The sequence below is a fragment of the Schistocerca americana genome, chromosome 3 (genome assembly GCF_021461395.2).
Source record: "Schistocerca americana isolate TAMUIC-IGC-003095 chromosome 3, iqSchAmer2.1, whole genome shotgun sequence".
In the NCBI taxonomy this organism is placed as follows: Eukaryota; Metazoa; Arthropoda; class Insecta; order Orthoptera; family Acrididae; genus Schistocerca; species Schistocerca americana.
The window spans coordinates 737,183,518-737,202,843 of NC_060121.1; the positions used below are offsets into that span (position 1 = coordinate 737,183,518).

At 41.4% G+C, this 19,326-nt stretch overlaps 1 protein-coding gene across 2 annotated transcripts in view; it reads left to right on the forward strand.

Moving 5' to 3' along the window:
- Positions 1-19,326, forward strand: part of LOC124606685 (glycerol-3-phosphate acyltransferase 1, mitochondrial) — a 420,439-nt gene that overhangs the window by 83,254 nt on the left and 317,859 nt on the right. Inside the window, exon 1 of one of the 2 annotated variants that reach the window (XM_047138700.1) lies at positions 2,597-2,897. The exons of the other annotated variant lie outside the window; for it this stretch is intronic. Within the exon in view, the coding sequence (XP_046994656.1) occupies positions 2,836-2,897 (62 nt within the window). The 5' untranslated portion in view covers positions 2,597-2,835. Of the gene's footprint in view, positions 1-2,596; positions 2,898-19,326 lie in introns of those variants that run through there. 2 annotated transcript variants of the gene reach the window in all.

Sequence of the window (19,326 nt, forward strand, 5' to 3'; positions counted from 1 at the left end):
GCCAACACCCGGCATCATGGTGTGGGGAGCGATCTCCTACACTGGCCGTACACCACTGGTGATCGTCGAGGGGACACTGAATAGTGCACGGTACATCCAAACCGTCATCGAACCCATCGTTCTACCATTCCTAGACCGGCAAGGGAACTTGCTGTTCCAACAGGACAATGCACGTCCGCATGTATCCCATGCCACCCAACGTGCTCTAGAAGGTGTAAGTCAACTACCCTGGCCAGCAAGATCTCCGGATCTGTCCCCCATTGAGCATGTTTGGGACTGGATGAAGCGTCGTCTCACGCGGTCTGCACGTCCAGCACGAACGCTGGTCCAACTGAGGCTCCAGGTGGAAATGGCATGGCAAGCCATTCCACAGGACTACATCCAGCATCTCTACGATCGTCTCCATGGGAGAATAGCAGCCTGCATTGCTGCGAAAGGTGGATATACACTGTACTAGTGCCGACATTGTGCATGCTCTGTTGCCTGTGTCTATGTGCCTGCGGTTCTGTCAGTGTGATCATGTGATGTATCTGACCCCAGGAATGTGTCAATAAAGTTTCCCCTTCCTGGGACAATGAATTCACGGTGTTCTTATTTCAATTTCCAGGAGTGTATAACCAAGAGCTCATTACCTATCAGTTTCACCGTAGCTGTTAAAAAGTTCACAATAAAGGACGCCGAAGTGAAAGGAGGAATTGGAACAGTTTTGCGACCCAAAGCACTATTTATCGTGCCCTTATCTTTCTTCAACTCCAAAGATTTTGTTGTTGCACACAAACAAGTGGTTTGGAAAGAGTTATTTGTTTACGTGTGTCTCTGCGTTGTCTATCTTCAAAAATTGTGCCATTTCAGTTGTTTCAGCATCTGCGTGACACCGTCTTTTGGATCAAATAAACCTGTAACCATTTGTGCTGCTCCTCTCTGTATACATTCAGTATTCCACGCTAATCCTATTCGGTACGGGTCACATACACATGAGTAATTTCCTACAATGATTGCACTACTTATTTGTAAGCAGTCTCCTTTGTAGACTGATTGCATTTCCGTAGTACTGGTGTTCTATCAGTAAACCCAAGTCTGCTACCTGCTTTACCCACGACTGAACCTATGTAACCATTCCATTTCAATCCCTGCGAAGTGAAACCCAGATACTTGTATGAGTTTACCGATTCCAACTGTGACCCACTGATATTATTTTACATAGGCCACTATGTTTCTTTTTTTTTCGTTTTGTGAAGTGCACAATTTTAAATTTTGGATCATTTAAAGCAAGTTGTCAATCTTTGCACAACTTTGGAATATCATCAAAATCTGACTGAATATTTATGCAGGATTGTACAGTCGGTGCATCATCTGCAAAAAGTATGAGGTTACTATTAATGTTGTCCGCAAGGTCATTAATATTCGGCATTAACAGCAAGGGACACAACACATTTCCCTTGGGTACAACCGGACTTATTTCTACATCTATCAATGACTCACCATCCAACATTCAAGGTACAGTAACTTGCAGCGTCCTCCCTACCAAGAAATCCTCAATCCAGTCACAAATTTCGCCAGGTACCCCATACGCTCGTACTTTTGATAACAAGCGTAGATGTGGTACTGATTGAAATGTTTTTCAGAAATAGAGGAGTACTGGATCTACCTGACAGCCTTGATCCATGGCCTTCAGGACGTCGTGTTAGAAAAGTGCGCTGTGTTCTCGAAATCTATGCTGTTTGGAATGGAGGAGGCCATTCTCTTAGAGATACCTCATTATGTTTGAACTCTGAATATTTTCTAAGATTCCGCAACAAACGGATGTCAAGGATATTGGATAGTAGTTTTTTGGACCACTACTTCCGCCCTTCTTGTAGACAGGTGTGACGTATGCCTTCTTCCAGCTACTGGGCACGGTTTTTTGTACAATGGATTGTAGTTAACAGAGGGACTAACTTAGCCACGAATTGGGTATAGAAGGGATTCCATCACACCCTGTGGCTTTGTTCAGTTTTAATGATTTCAGCTGTTTCTCAGCGCCACTGACAATAATACTTATTCCAGTCATCCTTTCAGTGGCACGAAGGTTAAATTGGAGCAGAATGCTCGATTTTCTTTTTTAAAGGGACATTTGAAAACAATGTTAAACATTTCTGATGATGTTGTTTTACTACCCACAATTTTAGTTCTTGTCTTGTCCATGAATTAGTGGACTGACCAGAGGACCATGTGGATATGCGTGTGAATAATTATTCTGATGTCCTCGCTCGCTCGTGATAGATGTGGGGGGAATGTTTAATATGTGGTACTTTGTAAATTATTTGTTGCTGCGTCTGTACTTCTCAATTATACACAAGATTTATACATTACATCTGCCCTTCTTGTATGAAACGTTTCTTGAACATGCGTGCGTCCTCAGTTTCGTCGATCTTCGGGCTATCGCTTAATAGTGCTCGCAGACGTGAATTCGCAGTTTCTTCACAGTCGGGGTTACGGCCAGAGTTGTCAGGCGGGTCACGTCAACTCCTTGTGGCGATCACGCCACTAGAAGCATTTGGCACGGCGGCCACCAGGTCGCTCTGCCGGCAGTTGCCTGCCCGCTGGCAGTGGGTTTCTGCCGGCTGCTCGCGCCGCAACTACCTTGCGTCAGTCAACTTGCCGAGCATCGGGGTCTCTGCACCATAGGTTGTCAGTGGTGTGCGTATGCTGCGCTGACGCCGATAATAAACGAGCTGCAAGAATACTTTAGTGTACCTCATTTGGACAAAGAACAGTTTCATAATAGTATGAAATTAACATATTAGCCAAATTTCCAGATACTTTTAACACGTCTCTCATTGCATATTACCCCAAATGGCAGGAATTTTAGAAGCGTTTCTATTGTGTGCTGTCATATCTTGGCTTTTCTTCAAGTGGTGAGTGAACTCATGCTGTTATTTGAACATACAATATTTTACATTTTAAACTAAGCCTTTCCGGGCATAATAAGCGTAAAAAGATTTTTACGTTCTTCAGAGAACATTACTGTTTTTACGACTGCAGCTGGCTTTTGACATTTCCCCGCATTTTGACGCGCGCTCTGCTCACTATGTATAATCAGTAGCAACAATAGAGGCTTCTGTAACGTAAAAGGTGCGCTAATTCTTTCAGATTTTGCAAACTCTTTTGACAGTTGGTTCAAAGTTCTTTTGAATAAAACTTACTCACTTTTAACATGTAACTAAATCGTCATAGCAGTCGTAATTTTTTTACGTGTCGTCGTTCTTTTTCCTTTTCATTTTTAATTAGTATTCCCCTTGCCGATTTTTGCATTCGGTCGTCTATCATTTTGTTTTTACAAATTTTGTTTAACTACTGCTTTCGCATGTAAGTTATGTAATCGTCATAAAATATAAATCTGACAAGTCTACTGGATGAAATTACTACGGGAGTTCCACAGGGCTCGATCATTGGCCTTCATGTTAATGATTGCCATTTTGTTTGATTCAGAAGGCAAATGACACAAGCATTGTTATGAAGCTGAGAAAATAAGCATCAGTAGAGAAAGTAGCAAATGATGAATGTGTGAAAGTTACCGACTGGTTTTACACAAATGTACTAGGTTTAAGATTCGAAAAAACAAAGCTCATCCAGTTTTGTGCTTTCAGAAATATACCACTCCCTGTTAACTTGGTACACAACAATAAATATTGAGGAGGGCTGAAAATTCTAAGTACTTGGGTGTGCATACAGAAGAAAACTTAAACTGGAAAAAACCGCATAGGATACCTGTTAAAGCGTTGTGATCGATTACTTTTACCATAAGAATTGTCAACTTTTAGAATACTGTAGTCAGTAAGTTAACATCTGAATATTTTATTCGCTGATGTCTTACGATCTACGTTGCCTCTTTATGAATCTAACATGGGCACAGAAAGTAGTGAAATATGGTGCTATAAAACTCTTCTAGAGTATACTCACGGGAAAAAATGTTTGACATATAGCTGAAGTGTTCTCTTTAACAATTGTTTCTATACCATAGAGGAATTCTTGAATAGCAATAGTTAGTAATTTTTACAAAAAAAACTATAAATGGCGAGCATATATAATTTTATTTTATTTTTATATAGATATGTTTTGTGTTTGTTCTCTTGACATTTTACACACCATAACGTGTATCGTATGATCAGTGGAACAAGTTAAGTAACTACTTTGACACTCGTTCTTTTCCAGTGAACATACAGGACGTCGACATAATTTTGCACGTGCTTGAATAACACGTGCATTAACAGAGTAGAAGGTATCAGTTAGAGATATTTTACATTCGTATTGGATAGTGTGTGATGCTTGCATTTTCGGGAACTTGTTTGAATCTCATACAGCCTGCAGTATATACAGACAGACGTAAAAATGCCTTCCCTTCTATAGTGACTTACGCCCCTTGTTACAGCAACAGCGTTTGGAGGACCATGTACTTTTTAAGTCAACAAGAAATACAGCTTCCTAAAACGAAAAAGACTTAACGAAATGTTACACACTTTCAGGTATTTGAATATGCGCAGGTGCAAAAAGTTTGTTTCAATACTTCCTTTCTTCTTAGTATGTAGTGTGTGTGTGTGTGTGTGTGTGTGTGTGTTTATGTTTGTAAGAGAGAGAGGGGCGGGGTCAGTGTATAGAGCAAGGTTTAAATGTTCATATCGAACAAAAGTCGACACTTGTCGAAATAAAAGGCTGTTCATATCGAACAAAAGTCGACACTTATCGAAATAAAAGGTTTAGGAGATTTGATAAGTCAAATCAACTTTCCCACAAAACGTGTGGCACGCCTGTAGAGAATAAAAGAAATTGATAGTGATGACATATTGCATGTAACGATAACACGAACTAAGTTGACATGAAATCAGTGTGTGTGTGTGTGTGTGTGTGTGTGTGTGTGTGTGTTAAACTTTGACTCTTTTGATTGCCTTATGCGGTGTGTGAGAGCACGTGTTGTCTAATAGCGACGGCTTTCACTTTCGAACTTTTTTCGAAAGTTGTTCTCTCGGAATCAAATTTGAGAATTCGGAGGGTAGGCGGAAAGATGCGAAGAAGGACTGCAGTACATCCCACATTTCACTTTTTTTCCTTCAACTGCGATTATGGAAAAATATCCACTTGTAGTTAAGAAAGTGCACATCATTATTCTGCCCACTTTTTGCCCTCGTCACTTGTGGGAAGTCGCTACTTGCTTTTGGATCTATTTGGTATAGCCTCATTTCATCTTCAGTTTCGATGTTAAATGTTTTCTTTGATCTTCTGGAATGAAACCTATAAAATATCAAAAGACGGAATAACATACTGTCTGATGAAGACACCAGAGTTATGTCGTGTAAATGCCAAACCTGTAATTTCAAGAACAAACTGGTGGGCGTATTTCTCCAATAAATCTCTGAAGATTCGGGAGCGGAGTTTTGTGGGCGCCTAAATGGACTTCTGCCTGCAAAAGGAATTCTCCCTAGTCTGAATTTGTTTGAGCCCGCAGAAGATCGTGGTTATGGGAGAATAGTACCAAAATGCCTTACTCAATCTCTACCAACTCACACTGAAATTGTGAAAATCCACGGTATAGAAATACTCACGTGTCAACTGCATGGCCAACATGACCACACTGCGTGTACGTACGCTGCTTCTGGTTGTTGCACACATTTGAAACATTGAATGATAGATTATTGAGGTTACTGTAAACTCTGAACTTGCTTCGGAGAACTTCACGGAGGGCGACAGACATTCATTAAAATGACTTGAACTGAAAGAGTTGTGGCGTATGATATTTGGACAGTGACTCGTTTTTTATGTGTGAAACATTACAACACCAGACATCCATCGTGAAATTTGAGAAGATATGGACACGAGCAAGGTAACGATTAATTCGTAGCAGGTGTGTTAAAAGTTCAAGACGTGAGAAAATTCTGTATAAAGGGCAAAACGGACCACTGCCAAGAGAGAAACAAGGAATTGGTATGGGACTGCAGATATTTTCCTGTGACAAAATACATTCCTCTTTCCAGAGAAAATACATGCCTCTTTCCAGAGTTGCATAAAAGAAACTACAGGAAATATCATAGCCAGGTATAGACATGTTTTCTACCAGTGGAGGTAATGAATGCAGGAAAGTAGTGGCAGATACATACAGAGCTGTTTAAAACTACAAAACATAGAAACACAATTCCAACGTTCCTGGAAAGAGGAAACAAATTTGTATGCATTCAGTTTGAGCACTATGTGTTACTCGACAAGTATAAAAACGGAGGCTCATTTCCTGCCACAAACGAAGCAGCTGGACTCTTGTTATCGAATTCACAGCTTCAACAATGGGATGTCGCAGACTTTCAATAGTGTCAGGCATAGGTGGGGTAAAATCGCGGTCTTTTACGTAACCAAAGATAAAAGTCATATGGTGTGAGATCTGGAGACCTGGGAGGCCACCGGCGATGAAGTTCATCCTCTGCTCCTCTTCTTCCAACCCAACGGCTGACGTATAACCTTTTTGACTGTGAGCTGTAAACTAAATATTCAGAACAATTGAAAATGCTAACGTACATCAGGAACATGTATACCAACAAGATAAAAAAATTGAAAATCGGATGTATAAAGCCCGAGAAATTAAATCCTCGTTACTTTTTGATCACTACCTCGTGTGTTCCGTTAACACGGACTCCTTAATTACCTCATTTAGGGACGTGGGCCGTTTTTGTACTATTTATTGCCGCCCATCCTGATTAAGTGTAGTAGAAGCTGTAACCTCGACGCATATATTGGTCAGTGCATCAACGTACGTAGAATCAGTGTTGTTTGCTTGTTATTTTTTAAATTTTTTTTAGTACATAGTTTGAGGAAACTGAGTCAGAAGCTTCCTGAAAGTGGTTGATTTATAATAGACAAAGTGTTAATTCATACTCAGTGGTCCACTCCGTAACACCATTCATGACCTGATTTGTCGATTATCCTGAATCCTCTTCTAATAACGTCTAGTACCTTTGCTTGATAATTTCCAATTTAATGGAGTATACTCCAATATGGAGTAGGTAGTGAAATCAGTAAATATCGTGTACTTTATGCACCTGAAGCTGATAGATCTGTAGTTCTTTTTTTTTGTCTTTTCTGTCACCATTCTCGTGGAGTAGAACAGTTACAGCATTTATACAATTTAGCTACTTTGTCTTGTATTACTTCGCCCCCAGCGTTAACGATTTCAGTCGAAATATCATATCCCAGGGCCATTGTTTCCTTTACACGTCAGATGGATTTATATAACTTATTTGACATTTCCACTGGAAGGTTATTATTTTCATTATTAACGGTATAAGATTCATCTTCAATTTTAACTGATGAATTGTGGTATTTACCCAACATAAGTGTATTTGATGTTCTTCATACTCTTTATTGTTTTTATCCTAATTCTAATCAGATTTTGATTGTACCTTGTCAGAGCCTCTCGAAGATATTTTCGAATAATATTTGTATAATTAGCCGTGTTCTAACTTACTACACTCATCTTCTGATCAAAAAGTTGCGTTCTCATTGAGATAGTATTTTCTTTTACTCTGTTGATATTTGCCATACATTTTGCTATTTGTGTAAGCACCACTGTTAAATAATCGCTTCTTTCACCTCTCTCTGTAGACGTTCACTTTTAGTGATGTTGAATTTGTTGCTTAGTCGAATCTGGTACACCTCCCAGTTGTAATTAACTTCTTGCAGTCAGCATTCTACTTTTCTTTTTGTTGATTTATTTTCCCCCTTGAGCTCGCTCTATTTTTGGTCCGGTTCCTACTAATTCTGTGATCCTTCGAAATTCTAGAGTATGCTACAATTTATTTATTGCTTGACAAATTTATTTATTGTTTGATAAAATACTGTGAGTTCTGTTTCTAGTTTAGTATGGTCCTTGCCAAGGTCATGTTTTCATTCATTTTCTTCTGGAAGAATGTTGTACGAAAATTCCCATTGCAGAAGTGTCCTTTAGTATTTGTTTTGGTTTCGCATTAAAAATCCCACATTATTTTGGATTTGGATTTGCCAGTATTTATCAGTCCCCGTATATACACTCCTGGAAATTGAAATAAGAACACCGTGAATTCATTGTCCCAGGAAAGGGAAACTTTATTGACACATTCCTGGGGTCAGATACATCACATGATCACACTGACAGAACCACAGGCACATAGACACAGGCAACAGAGCATGCACAATGTCGGCACTAGTACAGTGTATATCCACCTTTCGCAGCAATGCAGGCTGCTATTCTCCCATGGAGACGATCGTAGAGATGCTGGATGTAGTCCTGTGGAACGGCTTGCCATGCCATTTCCACCTGGCGCCTCAGTTGGACCAGCGTTCAAGCTGGACGTGCAGACCGCGTGAGACGACGCTTCATCCAGTCCCAAACATGCTCAATGGGGGACAGATCCGGAGATCTTGCTGGCCAGGGTAGTTGACTTACACCTTCTAGAGCACGTTGGGTGGCACGGGATACATGCGGACGTGCATTGTCCTGTTGGAACAGCAAGTTCCCTTGCCGGTCTGGGAATGGTAGAACGATGGGTTCGATGACGGTTTGGATGTACCGTGCACTATTCAGTGTCCCCTCGACGATCACCAGTGGTGTACGGCCAGTGTAGGAGATCGCTCCCCACACCATGATGCCGGGTGTTGGCCCTGTGCGCCTCGGTCGTATGCAGTCCTGATTGTGGCGCTCACCTGCACGGCGCCAAACACGCATACGACCATCATTGGCACCAAGGCAGAAGCGACTCTCATCGCTGAAGACGACACGTCTCCATTCGTCCCTCCATTCACGCCTGTCGCGACACCACTGGAGGCGGGCTGCACGATGTTGGGGCGTGAGCGGAAGACGGCCTAACGGTGTGCGGGACCGTAGCCCAGCTTCATGGAGACGGTTGCGAATGGTCCTCGCCGATACCCCAGGAGCAACAGTGTCCCTAATTTGCTGGGAAGTGGCGGTGCGGTCCCCTACGGGACTGCGTAGGATCCTACGGTCTTGGCGTGCATCCGTGCGTCGCTGCGGTCCGGTCCCAGGTCGACGGGCACGTGCACCTTCCGCCGACCACTGGCGACAACATCGATGTACTGTGGAGACCTCACGCCCCACGTGTTGAGCAATTCGGCGGTACGTCCACCCGGCCTCCCGCATGCCCACTATACGCCCTCGCTCAAAGTCCGTCAACTGCACATACGGTTCACGTCCACGCTGTCGCGGCATGCTACCAGTGTTAAAGACTGCGATGGAGCTCCGTATGCCACGGCAAACTGGCTGACACTGACGGCGGCGGTGCACAAATGCTGCGCAGCCAGCGCCATTCGACGGCCAACACCGCGGTTCCTGGTGTGTCCGCTGTGCCGTGCGTGTGATCATTGCTTGTACAGCCCTCTCGCAGTGTCCGGAGCAAGTATGGTGGGTCTGACACACCGGTGTCAATGTGTTCTTTTTTCCATTTCCAGGAGTGTATTTTGTTTTTTTTCTGTAATATATATATATATATATATATATATATATATATATATATATATATATATATATATATATATGTGTCTATTTCTAAAACAATTCTTGCTCTTTTGTATGAAATACTTTAATTGTATGTAATATGTCACTCTTTCCTTGCAAATAACACTGATCTGCAAAAATGAAACTTCCACTCTTCGCCGCATTGTAAGCTGAAAAGAAGCGAACGAATTAAAACTGTATACTGGACGGGAACTCGACGCGGAAGCAAGTTGTGGGTAAGTCAATGTCCAGCACACAGTATACTTTCACCTGGGGCTGCTAGTCCAGCAGGTTATGCAGGAGGGGGACCCACAGTGAAGTTTCAATAAAGTAGGCGAGAGATACGGGCGAGGCGTATTAGAACGTTCCGTGAAGAGTGCTCAACTGACTTTGGTGCTGCGAAAGACAAAGATCCGGACTAGGGCGGTGCCGAGCTCTAGCCCAGAGTTTTACTACGGTAGTTCTCTACAGACGGAGTGTTTCATACAGGAACAGCAAGGTGGTTGTTGAAGCATCGAGATTGTTGGAATGTTGTGTGTTGCTGCGACATTACACAGAGAAGAGCAATGATGGGTAGTAGCGTGCATCTTTCGTAGCACTGCGTGTTGAACTGAAACTTGAAGCAGTACGCGAGGAATTCAGTTACACACGCATCAAAAAAAGTTTAGCATCACCTCGCTTCCGAGAGTTCCGGAAACTGTACAGATAATTGCAATAGAGATCAACATAAACTTCATTTCCGCCCTTTCTATTACTCACAAAAACCACATAGTGCATGCTGTACCGCCATACAGCGGGCCCTTCAGAGGTGGTGGTCCAGATTACTGTAAACACCGGAACCTATAATACCCAGTAGCACGTCATCTTGAATTGATGCATGCCTGTATTCGTCGTGGCATATTACCCACAAGTTCATCAAGGCACTGTTGGTCCAGATTGTCCCACTCCTCAACGGTGATTCGGCGTAGATCCCTCAGAGTGGTTGGTGGGTCACGTCGTCCATTAACAGCCCTTTTCGATCTATCCCAGGCATGTTCGATAGGGTTCGTGTCTGTAGAACATGCTGGCCACTCTAGTCGAGCGATGTCGTTATCCTGAAGGAAGTCAGTCAGAAGAAGTGCACGATGGGGGCGCGATTTGTCGTCCATGAAGACGAATGCCTCGCCAATATGCTGCCGATATGGTTGCACTATCGTCGGAGGATGGCATTCACGTACGCCGTTACGGCGCCTTCCATGATCACCAGCGGCGTAGTCGGCACCACATAATGCCACCCCAAAACAGCAGGGAACCTCCACCTTGCTGCACTCGCTGGACAGTGTGTCTAAGGCGTTCAGCCTGACCGGGTTGCCTCAAAACACGTCTCCGACGATCATGCAGCCTGTTGCGCACAGTTTGAGTCGTAACACGACGTCCTGTGGCTGCACGAAAAGCATTATTCAACATGGTGGCGTGCGTTGCTGTGAGGGTTCCTGCGTGCCATAATCCGTAGGTAGCGGTCATCCACTGCAGTAATAGCCCTTGGGTGGCCAGAGCTAGGCATGTCCTCGACAGTTTCTGTCTCTCTATATCTCCTCCATGTCCGAACAACATCGCTTTGGTTCACTCCGAGACGCCTGGACACTTCCCTTGTTGAGAGCCCTTCCTGGCACAAAGTAACAATTCGGACGCGATCGAACTGCGGAATTACCGTCTAGGCATGGTTGAACTACAGACAACACGAGCCGTGTACCTCCTTCCTGGTGGAATGACTGGATCTGATCGGCTGTCGGAGCCCATCCGTCTAATAGGCGCTGCTCATGCATAGTTGTTTACATCTCTGAACAATAGTAGTGACTGTGTCTGTGATACAATACCCTCAGTCAACATCTATCTTCAGGAGTTCTGGGATCTGTGTGTAGTATTCGAGGTGAACTTCGTGTGTCCTTTGAAATTCTGACATACATATCTTTTTTCTTCTTCTCTGCTGTGCCTTGGTTAGTCGTCGAGCTAAGTGTTTAAGGCAGTAGACTGGCATTCGTGAGAAGCGATATTCAAATGCGGCCGTCCTGATACATGTTTTCTGTGAATTGTTACGACAACAGAACGTCAAATCCTCGTTTCTTTCTTTCTTTCTTTCGAGTCCGAATTCTAAATGAAATAGACATAGTTTGCGCTTTTCAGTTACCTGTCCGCTTTATCTTGCTGACCACTTAATAATTATGTTGAGAAGCGTTTACATTTTAATAGGATATAGTACTGACGCTTTAGACTAGTACAATATGCACAATGGATCGAACTATGTGAAGTCCCGCATGACGACTTATCAGCAAGATATTTTACCTTAAAATAATGAAAAAATTTGGAGTTTTAATTTATGTATCACTATCAATTTCTTCCCATTCATTTCGGCCGCGTACTTTGAAATGAGAGAGATTATAACAAATTTTATCAGCCACTGCAGAAATACGGTGTTGGGAAGGTTGTACTACACCCTGAAGGGTATTTGTTCTAAGGGCCAATTTCTTTTGGTTGTTATAAAAGTGGTTAAGATTTAACATTTCATCTTCGATCGGGTCGTTAGAGACCTAACACTAGCTCATGTAGGGGTCAGGGTCATTCCATGTCAGTTCAACCAATTTGAGAAAATGTTCCATCTGATAGTCTCAGATTTGGCTGAAATTTAGCACAACAATGCTACCAAGTGTGGAACACTTGTGTACAAAATTTTAAGTTCCCCTGCCAATTAGTTCCAGAATTATGGCTTGTGAAAGAAGGTGGCGTGACCCGGAAATTGCAGCCCGCATCTGGCAATTTATCCTCAGACCTAACTTCAGGTTTTAATAACTTTGGAACTATTCCACACAGTCCAGTGAAATTTTTACACCCCAGTAACATCCACTTAGAGAACACACTCTATGAATCGAAACACCATAACACATTTCTGAGGGGAAAATAAAAAATTCCAAAATGTGATTAAAAATTTAATACGTTAACAGGTACATATTGTAGGTGCCCTCTATGCCAAATATAACTAACTCAAAAAGGGTATAAATTTTTTGTGGTAAGCTTAATGTGGCCCAAACACACACAGAAATCATCTTGCCCATATCAGTCACACAAACAGAGTTACATGCATACGAAAATACAGAAATTTGAAAAATTACTTGAAAAACATGGATTTTCTAAGTGTGGTAGCACAAAAGGGACAAGTGATATCCTAGCCAAATTTAAACTTGTTATTGCAAGGCGTTTGTGTACAATAAAAGTTGACAGAGATGTATTTGGTTACGTTTCTTTTAACACGATTTAGCAAGTAATAGTGACGATGCAGACAGCTCGTTTCAGATAAAGCTGCAGCAATTGTTGGGAACCATTAGGCAACAGAAAGTTAAACAATGGTAGTTTTCAGGGACAGAACGAGTCATTGTTAGGCAGGAACAACAAAGGAATCAATCAACAATTACAGGTTACTCATGTTTTTAAGATTCTAGTTCAGACTGGTCAGTACTGTTGTGGAAGGTCAGTATGGAGGCAGAAGACTGTACCAGTGGTGCTTCTGTTCAAACAAGTTGCAGTATTGGTAGGGCACAAGCATCTGAATGTCATAAAACAACATATGGAACACATTGTGGCATTCGCTTTGTACTGTATGATCCGGATGAATTGGACCAAGATTTGTTGCTATGGAAATGTGGGATACACCCTGTGGGCACAAGAACTACAGTTCCAGGAAACTTTAGTGTTTATCATCATATGAAACTGTTTCTGGATAAGCATTCTTTCCTACAAAGAAGTTGTTTTGATCCATTTCGGATTCATAAGAAGACGGTGAAGTGTAGCCTCAGAGAAATAGATATAAAATCAGTATTGAAAGTGAATCAGTGCATGGGACTTAACATGAAACCAGGACAAAAGTTATGTTCCAGGTGTGTTACACTGCTAAAAATTGAAGAATATTCTGATAATTTACATGACAGTGACGAAGAGTATCAGCCACCTACAACCACAGCGGATGAGCAATTAAATACTTCAGTGACTGCTCTTGGTTTGTCTCCCATGAAGACACACAAAGTCGGGAAAAGAGACAGGGCCGGCTATGGTAGAAGAAAACTACAAGAAGCTCAAATGGAATTAAAACACAAAATAGCTGACACACTAATGGTGGAAGAGGAAGAACTATCTGCTCCAAAGGAACAGAAATCATGCCAGAAATGATTTGGACAAAATTGTGCATGATTTGAAAGAAAAATGGCTCTGAGCACTATGGGACTTAACTTCTAAGGTCATCAGTCCCCTAGAACTTAGAACTACTTAAATCTAACTAACCTAAGGACATCACACACATCTATGCCCGAGGCAGGATTCGAACCTGCGACCATAGCGGTTGCGCGGTTCCAGACTGTAGCGCCTAGAACCGCTCGGCCACACCGGCCGGCCTGAAAGAAAAATGTGCCATATCCACACACCAGAAAAAATCTTACCCTTGCACCTTCCAGCTGGTCTATTGACTACACTGCAAAGGAATTCAGTGTTTCTACATATATGGTAAAGCAAGCTAGGTAAATAAAAGCAACCCAAGGAGTGCTTCCACAACTTCAGCAGGCTTAGGGTAAGCAATTGAGTTCAGAAATAAAGGTGCTAGTGTCGAAGTTTTATGAAAATAATGACTACAGCCGAATAATGTCTGGGAAAAAAGACTATGTAACGGTGAAAATGGGAAATGTACGTGTACATATGTAAAAAAGACTGTAGCTATGCAACATATCTGAACTATATGTAGAATTCGAGGAAAAGTATCACAATACCAAAGTAGGTTTATCATCTTTTTTCAGTCTTCAGCCAAAATGGGTTGTGCCTGTAAGTGCAAGGGGCACACACAATGTTTGTGTATGTGAGACCCATTAAAATGCAAAGTTGATGTTTGCTGCTATAAAGGATTCTGGTCTGGATTGCAAAGGTGCAATGAAGCTGCTAATGTGTGACATCAGTTCCTACCAGTGCATGATACAAAGGTGTGAAAAGTGTCCTGGTAAGGCAAATCTTGCAGAAGACATGAATAACGAACTGTATGGTGAACTCCTTACGGATGACGATGAACTTGTTTCTTATAAACAATGGACACACATGGATCGTACAAGTCTTGAAACAAAGCAAAGTACAGTGGAAGATTTTGTTGAAATGTGTTGTCAAAAAACGGACAAACTGACCACACACAGCTTCACAGCAACAGCACAATCGGCTTATCTCTAGTTTTGTAAGGATAATTTGAAACAAGATGAAATTATAGTAATACTAGATTTTTCTGAAAATTATGCATTTATAGTTCAAGGTGCCATCCAAGGATATCATTGGGACAACAGTCAAGCAACTCTCCAGCCATTTGAGATTTACTATAGAGGTGAATCAGGTGATGTGTCTGTCATGAACCTGTGCGTTTTTAGTGACTGTTTAATTCATGATGCCATTGCAGTTCATGCCCACATTCGCACTGTCATGGCATATGTGAAAGCAAGCTGTCTCACATACATTTTGCAAAATACTTCAGTGATGGGGCAGCTAGTCAGTACAAAAACTGTAAAAATCTCAAAAATTTATGCATGCATTACCAAGATTTTCAGATTCACGGAGAATGGAATTTTTTCGCAACAAGTGATGGTAAAAGTGTATGTGATGGTTTTGGTGGTACCATTAAGCGCATGGCATTACAAGCTAGTCTGCAGCACCCTACAGAAGGTCACATTCTAACACGTCTTCTATTATTTACCTGGGTACAGAAAAATATCTCTGGCATACAATCATTCTGTGTTTCGAAAGATGAGGTGAAATCAGTCGAAGAGTTGCTAAAAAGCAGACTAGAACACTTTAAAACTGTTGCAGGCACAAGTCATCATCACTTCTCTCCTCGGACTCTGTGACAATGTGCAGATGAGCAGACTGTCCGGTTATAACTATAGGTTCATGCACAACATGTATGTGTCTTCACAGTGTGTTATTCAGGATTCAGAAGCAAAAGCAGCAACATGCAACCAGATTGCTATGTTATTGCTGTTTATGATGACAAATGGTACTTAGGATGTGTTGGAGAGTGCTGTGAAGCAGAAGGTGATGTATTTGGGAAATTCATGGCACCAGCAGGACCAGCAAGATCATTTCATTGGCCACGTTTGGCAGACAGGTGTTGGATTCCTTTTGAACATATTCTTATGACAGTTCCAGTTCCTACCACAGTGTGAGGAAGACAGTACAATTTGCCACTCAATGTACAGAGTACAGTAGCTAAAGTGTGGGAGAACTTATGTTCGAAGCACAATCGACTGGTTTTTAGCAATTAAGGTGCAGTAAACATTCATAATAGGTTGTGTTAATCTGTCTATACGTTGTTGCTTAGTGATTAAACAGTTGTGGGAGAGGATATGAAGAGGCAGAACAGTTTACGGTATGTTTTTACAAAATTGTGTTGTGGAGCAATGGCCGCTTCACCAAATACATCTGTCAACTTCCATTGTACACAAATGTCTTGCAGTAACATGCTGAAATTTTAAGATATATATCATTATGGTCTACTTATGCAGTGTGTGAAATTTGGCTTGGATACCACTTGTCCCTTTTGTGCTACCACACTTCAAAAATCTATGTTTTTCAGGTAATTTTTCAAATTTTCATATTTTGGTGTGCATGTAACTCAGTTTTTTTTTGACTGATATGGGCATGATGAGTTCTGTGAGTGTTTAGGCCGCATTAAGCTTACCACAAAAATTATTATTATTATTATTCGTTACAGTCAACTTTGGACTACGCTAAGCATCAGTCATTTCTTGTGCTTTTTCTTGCGTTCTTCCCAGTACTTCTTCATTTTTTCTGAGTGGGCTTCTTTACGTTCTTGCGACCAGGTTGTTCCCGTCTTCTTTGATTGCGTTCGGTCTTTGAATCCCTGTATTTTGTTGATGGCATTCCTATATTCCATTCTGTTGTAAACTGCCTCTGGTATAATGTTCATTTCTGCAATGTCTTCTTTTACTTCTTTCAGCCAGTTAATTTGTGTCTTTCTGCTTTCCATGTATTCCAGGATTTTCTTTGCCGTTCTTTCTGGTGCCATTCTTTTGACATGCCCATAGAAACTCAGTCTTCTCTTTTTAAAGGATGTTGTCAGTTTTTCAATTTTCTCGTATAACTCTTTATTGGATCGCAATTTATAATCCTGTCCATCCTTTTTAGGTCCTAAGATCTTTCTCAGTATTTTTCTCTCTTTTATTTCCAATTTCTCCAACAGACGTTTTCTGTTCAGTGGGATGCATTCAATCGCATACAAACTTTCTGGTTTTATTACCGCATTGTAGTGCCTGAGCTTGGCATTGATGGAGATCGACTTTTTATTGTATACATTTCGGCATAGCTGGTATGCCGTTTCCATCTTTATTGCTCTTTCCTGTAGTGAAACATTTGGTAACCCTGTCGGTGTAATCCATTCCCCTAGATACTTAAATTTATGAACTCTCTTAATTATTCCATATTTAGTTTGCAATGTCTGTGTTGGGTCTGTTTTGTCCTGTATCATCAGTTCTGTCTTTTCATACGATATTTGTAGACCTGTCTTCTCAGCGATCTCATGCAGCATTTCTATCTGAATCTTTGCTGTTTCGATGTCATCTGCCAATATTGCCATGTCATCAGCAAATGCCAGACATTCAATTTTTGTTTTATTTCTTCCTAACGTTATCCCATTTTTCACTCCAGCTTCTGCCATCTTCTTTCTCCATTCCCTGACCACTTTTTCAAGGACAATGTTAAACAACAGCGGGGAGAGCCCATCCCCTTGTCTAACACCTGTTCCAATTACAAACGGTTGTGACAATCTACCCGAAAACTTCACTTGCGATTTTGTTCCCGTAAGGGTTTCCTGGATTAGACTTTTGCTTTTATCATCAATCCCAAATTCTTCTAATGTGTTAATCAGAGTTGGTCTATCAATAGAATCATATGCTTTTTTGAAGTCTATGAATGTAATTACTAGATTTTTCGATGTGCGTGCGCGAAGTTGTATTATGGAGAGTAGACTGAATATCGTTACTTAACTTACCACAAAAATATTATACCCTTTTTGAGTTAATTATATTTGGCATAGAGGGCACCTACTATATGTACCTTTTAACGTATTTTTTTAATCACATTTTGCAATTTTTTATTTTCCCCCAGAAATATGTTGTTGGTGTTTCGATTCATGGAGTGTGTTCTCTAAATGGATATTACTGGGTTGTAAAAATTTCACTAGACTGTGTGAAATAGTTCCAAAGTTATTAAGACCTGAAGTTGGGTCTGAAGATAGATTGCCAGATGCGGGGTGCAATTTCCGGGTCAAGCCACCTTCTTTCACAAGTCATAATTCTGGAACTAATTGGCAGGGGAAACTAATACTTTGTACACGAGTGTTCCACACGTGGTAGAATTAGTGTACTGAATTTCAGTCAAATCTGAGACTATAAGCTGGAGCCCCTGCTTGAACTGACATGGTTGACGAAGGTTGAGTTGTAACTTGAATATTTTTTGAAGAAATTATGTTCATCTGAAGTATGTCAGGGAAACAACAAAAGATCTAGATAAGGTTGTCTGCGATTTTAACTCATATCTCTATGAATACCAGTGCAGTTTTGTAACTTGTTTAATAAACTGCATAATTTTATGTATACGTAGAAATGAAAAGTATTTATTTTTACGGCGGGTAACGTTGCATAGACCACGCTAAGGCAGGTTTCGTCTGAACGTCTGTATCGTTCAAGGTTTTGGCAGAGAATTGGTTAAAATGCGATAATGAAGCGTAGGTCATCAATAAAAGTTTCTAAAATACCGGGCAGTGCACTGAAAATATAAAAGACGATATCCATGTCTGGATAGGCGATGATTTTTAGCTTTTTGAATTCCATACAGCTAAATAGGAACATTCTAGAAGTACGAAATATTTGCAAAAGGCCGAATCATTAACGGCGATCAACAACAAACTGAATTCCACGTCCACATTAGCCTCCAAATTTATTATTGTACTGCTTTTGCCATACCTTGCTCTTGGATCAATGATGCCCTACTTTTTATATTAAAAAAATTATTTGACCGTGAAAATTTTTCTGGTAGATACATTTCGTTTTTCGTATCCGAAATCTGATTCTCAAAATATCAGCTCAAATTTTATAAGAAAATACTATCCTTCCCTCACATTCATACGCACAGTTGTCGTAACCCTGTATTATATTCCTTCTATCATGACCAAGAATCGAGAAATAAGTTGCTGACATTCTTCGGTGATTGATCTGCCCTAATTCAGTTGCCTCTCGTGAAATTACAGGGAACGAAATTATAAGCAGTTTACCGCTGAGATTCAGAATGTTAGTTTCCGGATTGATATGCCCTGTCTTCAGCGCTGCTGGAAACGAAAAGGATCTCTCCTCAGAATAAGATGGGTGACTTGCGTTTCACCTGCCTACTGGCCAGAAGTCCAGGCTGTTGCCTACGCATGTCTTGCAGCAGGTGGTTGGCGATTCAGGGCGCCGGGCGCACTCTTGACGCGAAGTTTCACTTTGCTGGAGGTCATGATGCGCACATATCAGCCGGGCCAAGGGCGCGTGATTCGTTGATGTAATCCACAGCTACTGTGGCTCCGCGGCTGCTAATCATGAAACCTTAACGCATTTTTATCGGCAAATGCAGCGGTGGTCACCCTGGTTGTGATGACTACAGGAAAAGATACATCAATCACGTGTTCTCCGATTAAGTGTCACACGATACTGCCATGCTGCAGCTCGTGCTGTGGTAGTGTGTAACTCTATACCAGAACGTTATTGGCTCCT